Raw genomic sequence first — 19,193 nt, forward strand, 5'->3', positions numbered from 1 at the left:
TGGTCCGGCCCAATTCCCTGGCTCTACTAAACCCACTGCCAGATTAAAAGCTCACTCTGTGTGTGTGTGCGTGTGTGTGTGCGTGACTGTAAGAGAAAGAAAGAGCATAATGTCTGTATTTGTAAGTATGTAGGCCTACAGTGTGTGTGTGTGTGTGTGTGTGTGTGTGTGTATGTGTGTGTTCAGACATATGGCATGGGGGAGGAGCTAGGAGCAGGGTGCGAGCCCTCCACCCACAGTTGGACTGTCTGGACCCCTGCCACCCCCGCCAGTCTCACTGTCACTGGACCTCACAGACAGTAGCAGCAACAGCTCATCAATCTAACAATCCACCTCAAGGCTTCAGCTGACACTCCATCTAATGAAGGCTGAGGCCAGGGCGCAACCCTCTTCTTCCTCTTTTAAGGTACGTTTTACATAGTTGTGTTTTTTTATTATTATTATAAGTCATCTTATTATTACAATATCTATATTGTATTTAGAGTTTTTGTTTAGAAAAAAGTTTTTCAAAAATAGATTATTGTGATATTGAGGACATTTGGGAGTAAATTCTTAAATAAATATGTATATATATATATAAAAGATGGTCTGTTAACATGATATAAACCAAAATTAACAACAAATTGTCTCATTAAGAAAAGCTATAATTCAGAACCATATGTTGTGCAAAATCTGTCGACGTCCTTTTTGTGTACAATTACACTAAGGTACATCACCACTGGACATAGTTTCAAGTTTCTTTATTAGTTGACATAGAAACATGTAGATTCACTGGTTGTGTATGTGATTTGGGAGAAATACATTTTACTGTCCCGTATGTGATGTTGAAATAAGACATGTACTCTTTGATCTCTGATCGTTTATTTTAGTCACATCGTGAAATACTTTAGCTGTATTTCAGGAAGACTACTTTCGTTGTGGTAAACTTTGTAAATCACGGGAGAAAATATAGAACAGCTTGTATTGTATGTATTAATACTATGTGTACTGGTATGGTTTTTTTATGAAATTGTGTATGTGTACTGGTATTGGTCTTTATGCAATATAGTATGTGTACTGGTATTGGTCTTTATGGAATAGAGTATATGTACTAGTATTTTTTTTTTTTTTATTAAATAGAGTGTACTAGTATTGGTTTTTATGAAATAGAGGGTACTAGTATTGGTTTTTATGAAATAGAATATGTGTACTGGTATTGGTTTTCATGAAATAGACTTAATAGAGTATATGTACTAGTATTGTTTTGTATTAAATAGAGTGTACTAGTATTGGTTTTTAAGAAATAGAATATGTGTACTGGTATTGTTTTTTATGAAATATAGTATATGTACTAGTATTGTCTTTTATGAAATATAGTATATGTACTAGTATTGTTTTTTATGAACTATATTTCATTAAAAACAATACTAGTACATATATTCTATTTCATGCATGTACTGTTTTTTATATAGAATCTTTATATAGAAAATGTGTACACCATTGCATTGTTTGTATATGTAGAATCAATCAATCAATCAATCAATCGATTCATATACATTAAGCTTTGGACCCGACTTCGTTTCAGGGATCCCACATCTAAGAAGATGTTTTTTTTGTTGTTGGATATGATTTAGTCCAGAATTCTGCAGTTGAAATAACAAAAGTAAAAGTGAAACGTATGAGCAAGAGAGTCACTTTTCCATGTTCTCTCATTGGGCTGTTATATTGGAACTCACTCCCTGGTTGAGAACCACTAATTTATGAGAGTTCTAAGTTCTAAGAGTCTTTGAGCAGATTCAAAAGCTTCCAAAGTTAGGGCCATGTAGACATATTTGTACAGAGCAGCCAATGTTTTGCGATGGAATTTCCCTGTTAGGGTTAGGGTAGACATACCTGTGTCTTTTTTCGGTTATAAAAACAAGGAGGTACTATAGTTTATATTACTCAGGACCTCAATACCTTGACATTTAATCCGCCATGTAATCCACACCAGAGTAACAGTAGCAGTAGTAGTAATAATAATCATAATCATCATCCTCTGAAAACAACAATAATAATTCAGAAAAGCCTATTATGCATTAAATTGCAATAGACGTGACAGGATATCAAAAGATTGTTTTCTATTTTATAATCTAAATACTTAATCAATTAACATTTATATTACACAGATTACAGTTACATCCTTGTTGCCTCATCTTAACTAAATCTCAAAAAAGAAGTGGAGAGCCCTAAAGTATTTGAATTTTTTTTCACTGTAAAGTTATTCACCTGAGCATTCTATTACATGTCATTTTTTGTTTTATGAATGAAAGCCATAATACCAACAACTCCACATAAATATACTGTGAACCGCGGTGGTCGGCTGAGGCGTTCGTAGGCTCCCCTCGCCGCGAAAACGTTCTGCTAGAAAAGCTTTTACCACGTCGATGGATCCGCTGCCCCGGGCAGTCAGGGGCGTCATTTTAATTTTTTTCTTTTTTTTTCTTTTTATAATTACAATTTTTTTTATGTTGATTTAGAATTCGAATGTCAACATTATGAACGAAGCTTCGAACTATTCGGTACAGCCCTAGCATGTTTTGATATTGTCAATTATCTCACTTTTACTAGGTGACTTTTACTACTAACTCAAATATGCCACAGAAAAAAAGGAAAATGGACATACAGACGTTTTTTAATCAAAGGGCAGCAGAGACAAGTGATACAGGGACACAGGTAAGGTCTGGCTTAGTGATTATAACAGTGCAGTTCAGCATTCAGTAACCCATACTTTTTGTGAACGTGTTTTTGATACTACATTCTGTTGAACACACACCTCAAAACCGTACCTAAGGAAAATTGGCTCAATTGCAAGAAAAATAATAGACAGTTATTATATTACATTCTGCATAAATTGTATGCATAATATTGTGGTTCCCTGCTTTAGTCTGTTGACACATTTCTATACTAAAAATGCTTGTGTCATACCTAAATGTCATATAAGTGAATTGTATAGAAACAACTCACCAAAAGTGACTATTGCGCAACTGATTTGATAAAAAAAAAATCCACCCTTCACCCCCCCCCTCCCTAATTGCCATACCTTGGCTTTTACTGAAATGACGCCACTGCGGGCAGTGTACGTACTTGATGGCCTCAGATCAGATATTTGGTAAGGATCCCAAAAAGAAACATGATGCTGCTGCTATAGCATGTGTGCGGTGCCGTGCTGTAGCCTAAGTAGTGAAGGGCTCCAACAGAAGAAAAAAAAACACATTATGTTCAATCGTACAAGAATCAAATGAACTGACCCCACGATCTACACACAAAAACAATTATCTAAGCCTCCCCTCTGGTAAATCAAGTCAGTAATCTTCTCAAATCCAACCCCCACCAGATTAATTTAGCGGATCGGTATTAATCCCTGGGTGTGTAATAATAAGTTTCAGCGTGACTCAGATACTGGTGGGTGGTGACCTCCCAACCGCAGACGCATGAGACCTCCTGGGAACATGATCTGTCAGTAACTACTGGACTAGGAACACTGAGCAGAAAGAAAGCTGGTAGAATTCTGTATCTATTTATGTTTGTGTTTGGAAATAATGAGAAAATAACTAAAACTGTTGATTGCAGAAAAGAAGAAGGATAAGGCCTCATAGAACACTGAGGAGGTTAGACACCACAGAGAGAAAGAGAGATTTGGTTGGAGATTTGCACCAGTTATGTCATACTCCCAGATGGCAGCCGAGTCCAGTAATCTTTGACGTTTGACTCGTGTATTGAATTGTATCTTGTCGGGGGGATCTGTTGTAACAAGGATATTATTAGAGCAGGTTGAATTAGAGGAGGATATTGTAAATTGTTCCCAAATTCCATTTAGGGGGAATGAAATTGCGTCCAAACCGAATTTACATAATTTGATAATAATCTCAAAGCCTCCTGAATAACCCCCTGCTAATGCCAACTTGTCCTGCTGGTTACACCCCTGTTGATCCAACATGATTACCTACCACACTTCATCTGCACACAGAGCTGTTAAAACGGTCCTGATGAGAGGGATACAGCGGCCTGTATCTCAGCCGCTGTCGCCGGAGACCGGGGGAGGTCCGAAACGCTTAGGATTCCCACCACCGTGATGTTCAAGTGTCAAGTTTTGTTTAATTTGTCACACAGGCACGTGCTCACATAGAGCCCAAGGGGTGCTCGAGCACCTGCCCTTTTGAGCCTCGTAAAAAAGTGCCATTCAATTTTTTTTTTACCGTTGCGCATATAGATTGCCCTTCCAACTGAAACATTTCAGGATAGAATAAAATATTAGGTAAAGAGAGAGAGATGCCACATATTCCATTGCAGTTTGCACGGCCTCCTCAGCGTGCCTCTCTGCAGACCTATATATTTTATGCATAGCGTGGGTGGTGTTTCAAGTTTCTTTAATAGTTGTCATACAGAAGTACAGAATACTTTTATACAAAATGCTTCTTACTGTTACGCTGATGATGATGATAGAAACCGCTGTGGCACATACAGTTGAATGCTGGTATTACACTCACTGAGGGACACGAAGAAGTCAAGTCCGATGGGATTTGGGAATCTCAAATACAAATCGGGATTGGAATAAAAAAGGCATTTATATTAAACAATACAGAATATACAGCACTTCTTGGGGTCTGTAGGGTAAGCACTTATTCCCTCCGCCCTGAACATTTATGGAGATGTATGGGCCTTTTAAGTCAGTGATAAAAGTGCCTTTCAAGGATAAGTGAGCTCCTGCACTGATTATTATAGTTCAATATTCAATATTTGATCACCAAAACCCCCCAAAAAGCATAAAAAGGGGGTCCCCGCCCAAAAAGGGCCCCCAAAAATCTGGCTTGCGCGCGAAGCGCGTTCTGTTCTAACACACACAGGTAGTGCCCTTTTCAGCCTTTGAGCACCTGCCCCTCTAAAGTCCTGTGCACGTCCCTGTTGTCACATATAAGGTACATGTACATTACAGTGAAATGCTTGGTTCTGTATGAGCCCCCTAAGATTGTGCTTCATACAGTAAAGGTAAAAAGAATAAAGACCAAACACTATACAAGAAAATATACAATATACAAAACAAAAAAAATGCTAAAATGCTAAAACGAGGTAGAGATGTAGTGCAAATCTTAACAGAGCATGAGTTGAGGAGGACCTTTAAGAAAGTGAATACCAGGAAAGCAGCAGGACCGGACGGCATCCCCAGACGGACGGACGCGTCCTAAAAGTCTGTGCCCACCAACTGCATGGCCCCCGGTATTCACTGACATATTCCACCTGTCCCTGTCGTTGCCGACACAGGAGAGAGACTGAAGAAACCTGCCGGGAGGCGTCCACGACGTCTCAAGACGCCCGGAGAGAGAGCGAGACCTCGTGCCTCGGCGACGGTCTCGACTGTAACCGCGCACGGCGCGGCGGGGTGATGCTGCACGATGAAACGCACGGTAGTACGCGGAACAGGAGGAGCCCCTCGAGAATGGAGCCGCGCAGGTACACCATCCCTCCTCCCGCGCACACTCTCAGAGCCAAACACCTCCTGGCGTACCTTCCCAGAAGACCGCCGGCAGACTCCGTGCGCTACGCTCCTTACCCTAAGAAGGTACAACACGTATCCGTCATACCCCAAACCCCAAAAGTGCGGCTCTGTGACTTGTTTTTACAAGAAGCACAAAGGAGGAGTTCTAGGCCTTCTGGATATGAGCTAGAGTCTGGTGTTGGCGGGATGGACCGTACTTAGAGTAAGTAGAAGAAATGCATTGTAGGTTTTGGTCTTTTTGTATGTTGATGATGATGATAAGAGAAAAATAAAACCCCACCGGCCTTATCCTTGAATGTATTCTGGACTAAGTCATCTCGAACGACAAATATCTTCTCAGATGGGGGTCCCTGAGACATTTCATCACACGTGTGTATCTGACACGCGTATCAATGTGGGAGTCCTTGACATGGAAAAGAGAACCCCTGTCTTAGCGTTTTAGTGACACCACTTGTTTCTCCTCTTCCTCCCTCCCAGGCTGCCTCTATAAAGTCCACCATGGTCGTGCTGGGTCCCAGAGGAGCCTCTCCGATGTCCAGCTTGAGCGCCAGCAGCTACGACAACTACCCGCCTCTCCCCCTCCCGCTGTGCGCGGAGGCCTCCCCTTCCCTCCGGACGCAGAGCGTCGGCCACCGATCCCTTCAGCAGGACTCGACCGGCCAAGAAGAAACCCCCCCCGCCGCCGGCGGTCATTACGCCGTCCAAGCAGCGGTGGAGGAGATCCCCCCGAAGCCCCCGCGCTCGCACCGCGGCCGGCACCTCAAGCGCTTCAGCTCCAGGTGGGTCAACGGCGGTGGCGCTCTCGGGGGCATCTACGCCAACGGTTCGGCGGAGAACCCGAGCGGCGGAAAACCCCACAAACAACGCTGCAAGCTGCTGGGGGGCGGCGACGACCGGCCCGCGGCACACGGCGGCAACCAGCGGCAGCGCTACGTGACCAAGGACGGCAAGTGCCGGGTGAACCTGGGCCCCATCGAGGACAGGAGCCGCTTCCTGTCGGACATTTTCACCACGCTGGTCGACCTCAAGTATCGGTGGTTCCTGTTCGTCTTCACCATGTGCTACATCGTCACGTGGGTGGCCTTCGCCGAGGTCTACTTCCTGGACGCCTGGCTGCGCGACGACGTGGCCCACGTCAACGACCCGACGTGGCGGCCGTGCTTCCAGAACGTGGACAGCTTCCTGTCGGCGCTGCTGCTGTCTGTGGAGAGCCAGAGGACCATCGGCTACGGCTCCCGGATGGTGACGGCCCACTGTCCCGAGGGCGTGGTGTTCCTCATGGCCCAGTCCATCGTCGGGTCCATCATCGACGCCCTCATGGTGGGCTGCATGTTCGTCAAGATCTCCCGGCCGCAGAAGAGGGCCCAGACGCTGATCTTCAGCAAGCACTGCGTCATCTCGGACCGCGACGAGAAGCTGTGCCTGTCCTTCCGCATCGGCGACCTGAGGGCGAGCCACATGGTGGACGCCAAGATCCGGGCCAAGCTGATCAAGTCTCGGCAGACCAAGGAGGGCGAGTTCATCCCCCTGGAGCAGTCGGAGATCAACTTGGGCTACGACACCGGGGGAGACCGCCTCCTGCTGGTCGAGCCGCAGACCATCACCCACGTCGTCAGCGACACCAGCCCCTTCTGGGAGCTGGGCGCCGCGCAACTGAAGAGGGAGATGTTCGAGATCATCATCATCCTGGAGGGCATCGTGGAGGCGTCGGGTACGTGGCATTGCTTCTCTTCTTCACATAATGTTTAATTTAGGGCCGTCAGTTTATCGCGTTAATTAAGTAAGGGATAATGTAATGCGAGGTCATTGTCGCAAAATAATTTTTTTAATCGCCTGACAGCACTAGTTTAATTATAAAAGTCTCACCTTGTCTTCTATACCATACAATTAGATGCTACAAGTACCGTTTTTTCCATGACACGGGTTCCTCGCTCATCTCCGTCACACAAGCCCACCTGGTTCCAGGAACCAAGTGTGAAAGATTTCAGCCTTGTTTTATACCTGGCACTGGTCTTAAAACAAAGTGGGTCTAAACAAAGACAAGGCGGTTCACTCCGCCACCATGTTAGTGTGAAGGTAGGGCTGACCCCTATTAGTTGGATAGTCGACTAATCGATCGAAAGGAGCCGTAGTCGACTGCCAACCTCTTAGTCGAATGAAAAATAAATTAAATACAATTTTTTTTTTTATTATAATTTTTTTTTTTTATCATTCTTTCCAAAAGAAAAGAGGCCTAACGCTAAGGGCACGCATACCAGAGGCTAACTGCCTAAGAGAACAGGCACAGAGGCACTGAAAGAGGATTTCACCCATCTAATGAACACACTTTATTTGACTTTATTGCTTTTATCGTTATATATGCCTATGTTTGTGTACAGCACTTTGAGCTACATGACATGTATGAAAGGTGCTTTATAAATACTTACTTACTTACTTACTTACTTACTTACTTACTTACTTACTTACTTACTTACTTACTTACTTACTTACTTACTTACTTACTTACTTACTTACTTACACTAGACTAGACAAATATCAAGATGTATCCATCAGTGGACCAATTGCATGCTTTTGCAGAGGACAAGAAGCCTTCCGTCGACTCCTTCAGACATTAAGCACCCCCCACAGCCCAAATGGAATAAAAAATTTAAATAAAAAAAAAATTAAATAAAGAATATAGGCCTACTTTATTTTTTTCAAATTTTATTTTTTCATAGTCGACTAATAGTCGACTATCGGCTCATTTCGGCTAATCAAAGTCGACTATCCAAATCCTTAGTCGGGGACAGCCCTACAAAAAGGTGGTTACACACTTAGTAGGCTGGGGATGAGGGGAATCACTGCCTGCAGCCAGCAGGACACTAGCCTTGGGCTTTCACCACACGCTGTAAGGGGGAAGACAAAGAGCCATGCACAAGGGGGAACTCAAAATAGTACCTGCTTGTTCATTTTTTATTGTATCCTTTATTTATCCAGGAATGCCCCATTGAGATACAAGATATCTTCTTCCAGGGAGTCCTGACCGACACGGCACACAACAAGTTTCAACATAAAAACAAGGGCATTAAAAAAAAACATACAAATCAAATACAAATACAGAAGGTCATTTGTGCAGTGGCAAGAAGCATAATCAGATCAGCAATAGCATCAGGTAAAACAGTTACATGTTTCATGAAGGGCTAATCGTAGCGTACCTTTAAAAGCATTCACAGTAGGAAGTGCCTCTAGACAAAGTTTCACTTGCAGCGTAGTCCATAAAAAGGGAGCATATAGTGGGAGAATGCAGCTTTACCAAGCTCTGACTGCATCAAAGGAACATTTAAAAGCATCCCTTAAAAGCAAACCAACACCTGCCTGTTAATACCTACTCGGCTTATTAAAAACAACAAATGCTGGAGAAAGGGAAAGGTACAACCATGGGGGAGGCAGCTACTAAAAACAGGAAAGGGGTAATAAAATATTTTCTGATCCTGGGTCAGCAAACAACGGCCCAACGGCTAATTTAACCACAACAGTGAAAGGCCACTGGGGAAATCCAGAACCACTGTGCTCTGGGTGTGTAGTAGGGATCTCAGTCGACCTGTCAAAGGAGAGCTGAATGAGTGGCATACGCATTCACAGTTCAACATCGAATACTAACATGGAAGCAGAAAAGAGCGCTACCTGGGGAGATATAATTGAGTCGGTGCCCATGTCAAGGTGCCGTCAAGCTGAGTATGTTGTCACGTAGTTGGGTTGGAAATAGCATCGACAAGGCTGAATAACTGTCATGAAGGATAGAAGGCGGTCGGTGTCATTGTGTGTTGTGAGACGTCCTCATCATGGACTGTCGGCCCATATGATGTCTCCTAGTTTTAAACCCCAGATGTCAGCCTAAAATGTCACCGTGATGCTATAGGGAAGCTCCTCAAAGGGACAGCAGACAACCTGGAGCCAAAATAGTAGTTCACACAGGTTCAGTCACATCAATAACAATCAATGGCATGACGGTCCGGTCAACCTGTGACATAAACACACTCCTAACAGCATCTTCAGTAAACAACACACTCCTAACAGCATCTTCAGTAAACACACTCCTAACAGCATCTTCAGTAAACACACTCCTAACAGCATCTTCAGTAAACACTCCTAACAGCATCTTCAGTAAACACACTCCTAACAGCATCTTCAGTAAACACACTCCTAACAGCATCTTCAGTAAACAACACACTCCTAACAGCATCTTCAGTAAACAACACACTCCTAACAGCATCTTCAGTAAACAACACACTCCTAACAGCATCTTCAGTAAACAACACACTCCTAACAGCATCTTCAGTAAACAACACACTCCTAACAGCATCTTCAGTAAACAACACACTCCTAACAGCATCTTCAGTAAACACACTCCTAACAGCAGTGTATCATTCCATCCTCCACCAAGGATGGAATGATCCATCATTTTCCTCCTATCTCACTGACAGACATCAATTCATCTCCCTCTCCGGCCACACTTCTTCCCACTCCTCAGTCACACAGAGGGTCACTCAAGTCTCAGTCCTCGGCCCCTGCTCTTCATCTGCTACATTCTCCCCCTCGGTCACATCATTTGCAAATTATACAACCTCAACTTCCACTGCTACGCTGACGACACCCAAATATACATCAGCACACAATCCCCTCACAACCCTCCCCTCAGTCACATTGAGTCCTGCATTTCCGAACTTCAAACCTGGATGACTCATAACCTCCTCAAATTAAACAGTGACAAGACGGAACTCTTCATCATCGGCACCAAAACCACCCTCAGTACCATCACCCCCTCCCCCCTAGTCCGCAACCTCTGTGTCATCCTTGACCCCACTCTCTCATTTGACCCCCATGTCCGCTCCATTGTCAAAACCTCATACTTCCACCACCGCAACATTGCCAAAAGTCGTCACTGCCTCTCCCCCCCTGCTGCTGAATCCCTCATACACGCCTTCATCTCCACCCGCCTGGACTACTGCAACTCCCTCCTCACTGGCATCACCTCCCGCTCCCTCCATAAACTGCAGCCGCCCACCTCCTCACTAACACCCGGTCCCGTGAACACATCACTCCTGTCCTCCACTCTCTCCCCTCCAACCTGTTTTGATCGTTGTTACTGTGGCTTTATGTTTTTGTGTATCCTGCTGTTTTCCCTGTTTCCCCCGTGGTCTTATGTTCCTTTTGTTTCTTTGTTTTTCTCTGTTTCCCCGCCTAATGTCAGCGACTTCGGGTTCTTGAGAAGCGCTTTACAAATAAAATGTATTATTATTATTATTATCTTCAGTAAACACACTCCTAACAACATCTTCAAAGTAAACACACTCCTAGCATCATCTTCAAAAGAGATACAAATACGACAATGAGTAAGAAATAGAAAGAATAAGAAATAGAAAAATAACATAAAACAGGTGAAGAAAGTTCTATGTTTTTCAATGTGTAAATAATGTATATATATCGGTGGGTGACAGCATTTACTCAGACGGATCTATAGATATTGAAAGTAGCCAGCAGCCAGTTCTGTGTCTCCACGGTAGCAAGCAGGGTGTGTGGCTCCGAGGTCGTTCGGCAGCTTGTTAACATAAACACTGATAAGGACTGAGAGCAGGCAGGATTGGTCAGAGAGAACTATGGAGAGTTTGACATCGATAGAACCATGCTAAAGGTGAAGATCAGTTGCCATGGCAGTGTGTCACATAGTAACGAGGAGAGGGGGCGGGCCTGTTGTTAGGGGGAAGAAGTTATGATGTGAGTTTCTTCCGGGTAAGGTTAGATCTAGACATGAAGCAGACGCGAGCAGACGTGGATCAGAGACTTTCATCCCTCCCCACCCTCGCTGGGTGGGGGAGGGGAAATAGTGACACATCATCATTAGCTTCGGCTAACAGGAAATGGTGGTTGGCTACGACGAGAGAGAGAGAACCATTGGATTGAAGAGAATTAAGACTGAACAATGACAATACAGAATGGGTTACATCGGGTACAAGGCTATGTTTATTTTCATCTGAGGAAAGAGATCACGTTGCAGTGTCTTTTCTTATGACTAACGGATGTACTAACAGGGGTTGATACAAACACAACGCAGAACAGAGTCACAAAGGAGATGATGAGATGAGATTGGCTGATTACAGAAAAATCGAACACAGGGTAGGTCGTGAAATCAGACTATCCTAGCTTAAAAAAGCCCAGTTTAAGTTTCAAGTTTTGTTTTATAAATAAAACAAAACTTGAAACTTAAACTGGGCTTTTGGTACATTACAGTGAAATGCTTGGTTCTGTATGAGCCTCCTGAGATTGTGCTTCATACAGTAAAAAAAATAAGTAAAAGCTAAGGGTTGAGTAATTTCAACCGGCGATAATTACTCAGACTATAATCACACCATCAACATCCCTATAGATGTCAGTTGGCCCGATGCTTGCTGGGATTTGACGCCATCCGCTAGGGCTGTACCGAATGTCATTTTTTAACATTCGAAGCATCGATTGAAGTATTCGAACGAAGCTTCGAATGTCTATAAAACAAAATGTAATTTTTTAACTAAATCCTCAAAGTGATTAATCTGATTAAATTAGTCTTTTTTCTTTTATTAAGTCAACTTTCTTTAATGAATATAACTCAGTTTCGTCAACATAAATAATCCAATAAGGGCACGGTTGGTATGAAAGTGATGGTGACGTCTTATAGTATAATATTATAATATTAGTGTAGCCTAATCTTTAACTGCAACTGTGAAGAAAACCCCCATTGGTTTAAACAGATTGAATAGACACAAAAAAAAGATTAAAATATATATATATATTTTTTTTTATTAAAAAAAAGAAAATTCGAATGTTGATTTAGAATTCGAATGTCAACATTATGATCGAAGCTTCGAAGCATTCGGTACAGCCCTACCAGCCGCTGACCCTCGGTGCGGTCTCTCTCTCGTGTTTGCAGGTATGACGTGCCAGGCCAGGACCTCCTACACCGTGGATGAGATCCTGTGGGGCCACCGGTTCGAGTCCTGCATGTCCGTGGATAAGGGGGCGTTCCTCGTGGACTACAGCGCGTTCAACAAGACCTTCGAGGTGCAGATGTCCCCGCTGAGCGCTAAAGAGCGGAGCGCAGAATGAACCGGAAGAGACGCCCCTCCTCACATTAGAACAGAATAGAATAGATCCTCTTACCATGCGAGGGCCCACATGCACTTTGGCGACCTCTAGCGGCTCGGGTGTGCATATTCTTTAATACAATATATATATCGAATTAAAGCCCCTTTTGTTGCCGGTGTCGTGCCAAAATCTTACCGCTTGCCATAATCTTACCGCACCCACTCAGTCAGCGTTGGTTAATACTGCTGGAGCATTGGTTCATTTTGGTCCGATTTCCTTTGTGACTGCTCCCACGGGCCGAATATTGCCCCGATCCTCGCGAGATTAAATCCACGGGTACCTCTCGGCGTGCCGAAGCTTTTCCTAAATCACTTCCATCATCGAAAACGAGGGGAAAAGGTCGACCCTGAAAATGTCGCGTGATTTTAAAAACGAGCCTATTATGGGCTCCACGCGAGCTTTCTACCGTGGGTACATCTGGGCGTCCCGCAACTTTTACTCATTCACATGTAGCCCCGAAAATGCTTAGAAAAGGAAAGCCGAAAGCGTGGAATAAACTCGCCGAAACGGAAAAGTGTCCCACGGGCGCGCCGTGATTCCGATCTGCGTGAAAATATTCACGGCCATAGAGGAGACCGTGTGACACCTTTTTGCAACCGAATATGTGTCTCGAATTTACTCCCACGCGGCGCGCAAAATCACGCAAGGAAATCGGGCCAAAATGCTCCAGCAGTATTAACCAACGCTGACTGAGTGGGTGCGGTAAGATTATGGCAAGCGGTAAGATTTTGGCACGACACCGGTGACAAAATCCGTTCAGCGGTTCTCGAGTTACATGCCGATATGCGAGGCGTGCGCCGAAGTACACAGTGTTGTACAAATACAACACCGACTCCCGGGGCTCTAGCTCCGTCAATCATTTGGCGATCTTGGAAATTATTGGACAGGGTTGTAGCCAATGAGTGTGGCTTTCCAATGATACCCCACATGGGGATGTATGAATCAGGGTTCTAGGTGAAAAGTCACAAGCGAAAACAGGAAGAGAAAAACAATAGGTTCAGACCTATGTTACACTATTTCATTAGCACTAAAAGTGAATTCTCTTTATTGTATCAGAAACTTCAGAGTGTCATCTTTCAAACGAGACCAGGCTCATGCATGTGCTATAAGTATAAAGTATAGTGTTTTGGTTTGCAAAAGAAGTAGGCAGTCCTCAAAAACTAAAACTAAAATGGCCAATTTTGGTGGCGCCTGTTTCCTGAGGGAAATTCAGCTCCACAGATCGCTCACAATAAATAAGTAAAAAATATAGAATACACAAAAAAAATTAAGAATACACAGTCAAAGATATACATTCTAAAATATACAGTCCAAAAATATACAGTAAAATGTACAGTAATATGTACAGTACAATGTAAAATGTACAGGAAGATATACAAGGATTTATACAGCCCTGAGTCCGGTGCAAAAAGATTACATTGATAAATACATTTTCATGTATTTCAAATTCAATTTAGTCTCTGATATAGTTTTATGGATATAGTCATTAAATTCAATATTTTAAAATATGATCTACTATGCTTCGCTGGTAGATGCCTTAATGCTTAATAATGATATGTTACTCTGTGCTCAGTGAGGCAGTCTGGGTCACGACATCGACAACAAAGAGGAATGTCAAATCAAAGTTTTCCTGAGTTTTCTTAGACCAATGTTGTTTCAAACGTGCAGTATTGAGGTGTAAAATGTAAGCGAGGACTACAACTGCTTCAAGAATCAAAACCCCTCCTAACAGCATCTTCAAAGTTTCAGGTCAAGTCTTCCTATAATGTCTCCTATCTCAGGTCGGCCCAGTGCTTGCCGGGTTGTTTGTGTGTATGAATAGAATATCATAAGAGTGACTTTCATGATGTCAAGAGGGTGAGGATTATTTCATGTGAATACAGATGAAAGTGTTTTTTTTTGTTCTTTGATGTTGAAGAGTGTGCAATAACTGTTTGTAAATCAAGCAATTTTTGATTTTGAAGAGTGTGCAATAAATGTTTATCTGATTTACAATATATTTGTCTATTCTTATATTAGTTATTTGAATCCAAAAACCTGATGTTGCCCAATATTTCAATGCTGTATTTTTTAATTTATTTTTTAATGGTTCTAACCAATGTAGTAGTTTATTGGAAGAGGTGAATGAGGAAATTATTTTTGGTAAATGTAATGGGGGGGGGGGGGGGGGGGGGGGGGGGTGGAGAAAATAAAACAAAATACAGTATGTTATTGGTACAACTTTTAACAAATCTATGATTTTTGTAGTAATATTGTGTTGATTCCTTGTGATGTTGCCCGTCATTCTCTCGTATTGGGGCAGGTTGTTATATTAGTGGTTACTCAGACTGTAGGACTAACATAACTAACAGGGACCATGCCGACCCCCTGTGGTTGGGAAAGGATTGTCTCTATGGCCATAGCCTCTGGCGATAATAATCAAGACCAGCCACAATAATTTTACTGTCCAACACTGAAACGTGCCATCCAATCCAACTTTATTTATAAAGTGCTTTAACAGCCACAGGGGCACAAAGTGCTGTACAGAGGCAGCATATTAAAAAACTATAAGCAGCACTAAAAATAGATACAAAAAAACAAGAGTACCAAAAAGAGAAAAGAAAAGGGGTAAACATAGGCAGCAATACAAATTAAAATAGATTTAGATAGTTTTGATTGATTGATTGAGTACTTAAAAAATATTTAAAAGCAAAGGACACAGTAACAAAACGATACAACAATAACACAGTAAAACAATAAGATCATAAAATCAACAAGCTACAGTACATGGTGTCGAAAGCCAGAGAGAAAAGGTGGGTCTTAAGGAGGCCTTTGAAACGGGACAGTGATGAGACCTGATCTGCAGCGGCAGCTCGTTCCACATTTTGGGGGCGACAACGGAGAAGGCACGGCCCCCCCTGAGCTTACGCCTAGTTGTAGGCACTACTGGGAGCAGCTGGTCAGCTGACCTGAGAGAGAGCGAGAAGGTGGATAGACCTGCAACAGCTCAGAGAGGTGCCATCATTAGCACTGTTGAGGACAAGTCTCAAAACAAACTCGTCAATTTTGTGTTGAAATGTTCAGAACACCTTGAGCTTGTAAGACACGGTCTAATATTTACCTTGGTTTCTATGGTAAAGAATCAAACAGCCACATTCAGGTCACAACCTCTACGTCTCTCATTTGGAGCCTGTGCCGCTTTATTCTCCTGAAGGGAGGACTTGCGATTCAAGAGTTTTATTTGTCACATACATGAATGAATGAATGAAAACTTTATTTAACAGATTGCAGAATGGGTACAATACAGTACGGCTCAATACACACAATTGTTAAGGGGATGCAGACCAGAGCAAGACTTTCGTCTCGTTTACATCAGGGTCCCCCATTTTCAATTCATAGTGGGTCATACAGTGAAATGCGGGTGGTCATGCCCGCTTCGATTGTGCAATAATACTAATAATAAAATAGACATAAAAAAAGATAATAAAAAGACATAAGATGGGCATGATAAAATAGACATGCTAAATTCCTGAGAAGGCACTGGGTCCTATGTACACTAGTATACAATATACAGTTTTAACTATAATATGTCATTATGCTGTACTTACTATATCTAAACTATACTATACAAGAACCACTTCGGTTCTACCTTAAAGTGACCTTCATTTTCCTCATTCCTTTAAAGTGACATTTTGTTTAAAGCGATTGTTTAAAGCGATTGCAGCATGTGTGTTGGGTGTGTGTATGTGTGTGCTCATGTGTACTTGTGTGTGTGTGGAGAGTTCAGTGTTCTGATGGCCTGGGGGAAGAAGCTGAGCCTTAGTCTCTGTTCTTGTGGCATGTGTACGTAGGCGCTTGCCTGACCGCAGCAGCTTGAACAGGCTGTTGTTGGGGTGGTGGGGGTCTTTCATTATTCTGCAGGCTCTGGATTTACACCTCCCGTTAGGGGTGGTAGTGCAATACCCGTAGTACGCTCTGCTGAGCGCACCACTCTCTGGAGGGCCTTCCTGTCCTGTGCCGTGCTGTTTCCAGTCCAGGCAGTGATGTTTCAAGTCAGAATGCTCTCTACAGCCCGGAGTAGAAGGAGTGGAGTATCTTCCCCGATACTCTGAACTTCCTTAACTGTCTCAGGTGGTAGAGGCGCTGTTTCACCTTTTTTACCACAGAGTCTATGTGTGTTAGTCTCCCTTTAAAATATCTCTGTGGATAGACAGTAAACACATCAATACATCTCTTTGGATTTTGGCCTTTTGTAATTAGGGATGGCCTAGTATCTGTGCTCATCTACTTGTAAAACGACCCTGATACTACTACTCAGTGCCATGTTTGTTCAGGAAAATTTATTTATAATATTTATATTGTTTTAACTTAAAGGAGCTATGAGTGGTATTTACTGGTTTGCTAAAATAATAGCTCTACATTCCGACAGCCATCACTGCTAGATTGTCTGGTCAGTAACATGGGTCTCCCAGTCCCTCTGCTCTGCAGTAAACACAAAATACATTTCCTGGTATCCATTCTCATTTTATAAAACCAGGAGAGAACTCTATATAAAATATATAAAAACTAGTTTTAAGCAAATGTGTCCTTGAAACAAGCTAAATACTGGGAGACCCATGTTACTGACCAAACAAATAGCAAATAATGTAGAGCTATTTAACACTTATTTTAACTACAAAATACCACTTAAAGCACCTTTAATCTGGAGTCAGAGAACACATCATATTATCCAGCTGCTGATCACAGAGGTGCACGTCTAAAAAGGGTTCGACTATCCCAGCTGGGCCAGGTGTAAACAGGTATTTCAGAAAATGTCCAGTAGAGGGCAGTAGCACTCGAGTTTCATGATCACAAGCAGGTCCTGTCTCTACTACAACATGTACAGACACTAACCATTATCATCACAAGCGTCTCTACAACAAGTAACAACATGTACAGACACTAACCATTACCATCACAAGCGTCTTTACAACAAGTAACAACATGGACAGACACTAACCATTACCATCACAAGCGTCTCTACAACAAGTAACAACATGGACAGACACTAACCATTACCATCACAAGCGTCTCTACAACAAGTAACAACATGGACAGACACTAACCATTACCATCACAAGCAGGTCCCGTCTCTACAACAATATGGACAGACATTATTCATATAAAATAATCATATATTAAACACCACGTTGCCTCTGATTGCTGTGTTTTGTTAGCGGGAGTGCCCAAAGGAGTCAAACATCTGAATATCTGTCAAACAAAAGTATAGCCAGATGCTGTGTGGCTGCTCAACCTGGAGAAAATGACAGGAAAACTATGCTATGTTTTGGTTCCAGCGGCGGTTCGGTGGGGCCCGACACGGGTGGTCCCGGTTGTCGAGCGTGTCCGGCTGTATTATGTGTGTATTATTATGTTACACGTCAGTTGGACATACGCTGTGGGAGTTATGGCCTTTTGAGTGTGATGTTATTGTAGTGCGTGGCGAGCAGCGGGGGCCACAGGAACCAACCTGCCAGACGCGCTGCTCTGGGACTCAGGAGGTTTATGTTACGAGCTGCACACGCTTCCAGCGGAGAGAGAAATAATACGAGGAATCCTTACAAATACAATAGGGTTCCAATCCTAATTATCACCAGTGATGCCGCAGATTACTTGTAAAAAATAATCTGATTACTTGGTAAAGCTGCATTCTCCCACTATGCTCCCTTTTTATGGAATACGCTGCAAGTAAAACTTTGTCTAGAGGCACTTCCTACTGTAAATGCTTTTAAAGGTATGCTACGATTAGCCCTTTATGAAACATGTAACTGTTTTACCTGATGCTATTGCTGATCTGATTATGCTCCTTGCCACTGCACAAATGACCTTCTGTATTTATATTTGAATTGTATGTTTTTTGTTTAATGCCCTGTTTTATGTTGAAACTTGTTGTGTGCCGTGTTGGTCAGGACTCCCTGGAAGAAGAGATCTTGTATCTCAATGGGACATTCCTGGATAAATAAAGGATAATTTTTTTTTTTTTTATAAAAAAAAAAATACTGATTACTCCTTTAAAAAGTAATCTAGTTACTTTACTGATTACTTGATTATCAAAGTAACTTAGTTACTCTGAAAGTAAATAGGTTTACGAAGTCGTCGTCGTCCCCCCTGCTGCTGCCACGACATAACAAAACATCTCTCTCTCTCTCTCTACCAAATCCATTCTGAGACAACGGACTCAGTGCGTACTCCGCAAGTCGCGCGTAACAGGAATCTCACTCTCACTCTCTCTCTCAAGTAGCCAAATTACACTATAAAACGAACTGGATAGTTGATTTAACTTCATGCAGAAGCCATTCTAAAATCAGCTATAAACGTAAACATGTGTGTGGCTGTGTGTGAGCGCACGTCCCATCTCCGGTCTAGCTGACTGTACCCCTGGCGCTCTCATCATCAGCATTATGAGATGGTAACTAAATAGTAACACGGCACAGCCACTTGGAAAAGTAACTGTAATCAGATTACTGGCTTGTAAAAAGTAAGTAAGTTAGATGACTATTTA

At 42.7% G+C, this 19,193-nt stretch overlaps 1 protein-coding gene across 1 annotated transcript; it reads left to right on the forward strand.

Annotated features, from left to right (window-relative positions):
* Positions 1-5,455: 5,455 nt before the first annotated feature.
* Positions 5,456-12,634, forward strand: LOC311233651 (G protein-activated inward rectifier potassium channel 3-like; the record flags this gene model as incomplete). Its single annotated transcript, XM_084320616.1, has 3 exons — positions 5,456-5,578; positions 5,993-7,226; positions 12,459-12,634. 3 exons carry the CDS (start codon positions 5,456-5,458, stop codon positions 12,632-12,634), a joined length of 1,533 nt encoding a protein of 510 aa, XP_084176742.1.
* Positions 12,635-19,193: the final 6,559 nt, after the last annotated feature.

The sequence above is a fragment of the Notolepis coatsorum genome, assembly GCF_963971535.1.
Source record: "Notolepis coatsorum genome assembly, chromosome: 8".
NCBI classification, from domain to species: Eukaryota; Metazoa; Chordata; class Actinopteri; order Aulopiformes; family Paralepididae; genus Notolepis; species Notolepis coatsorum.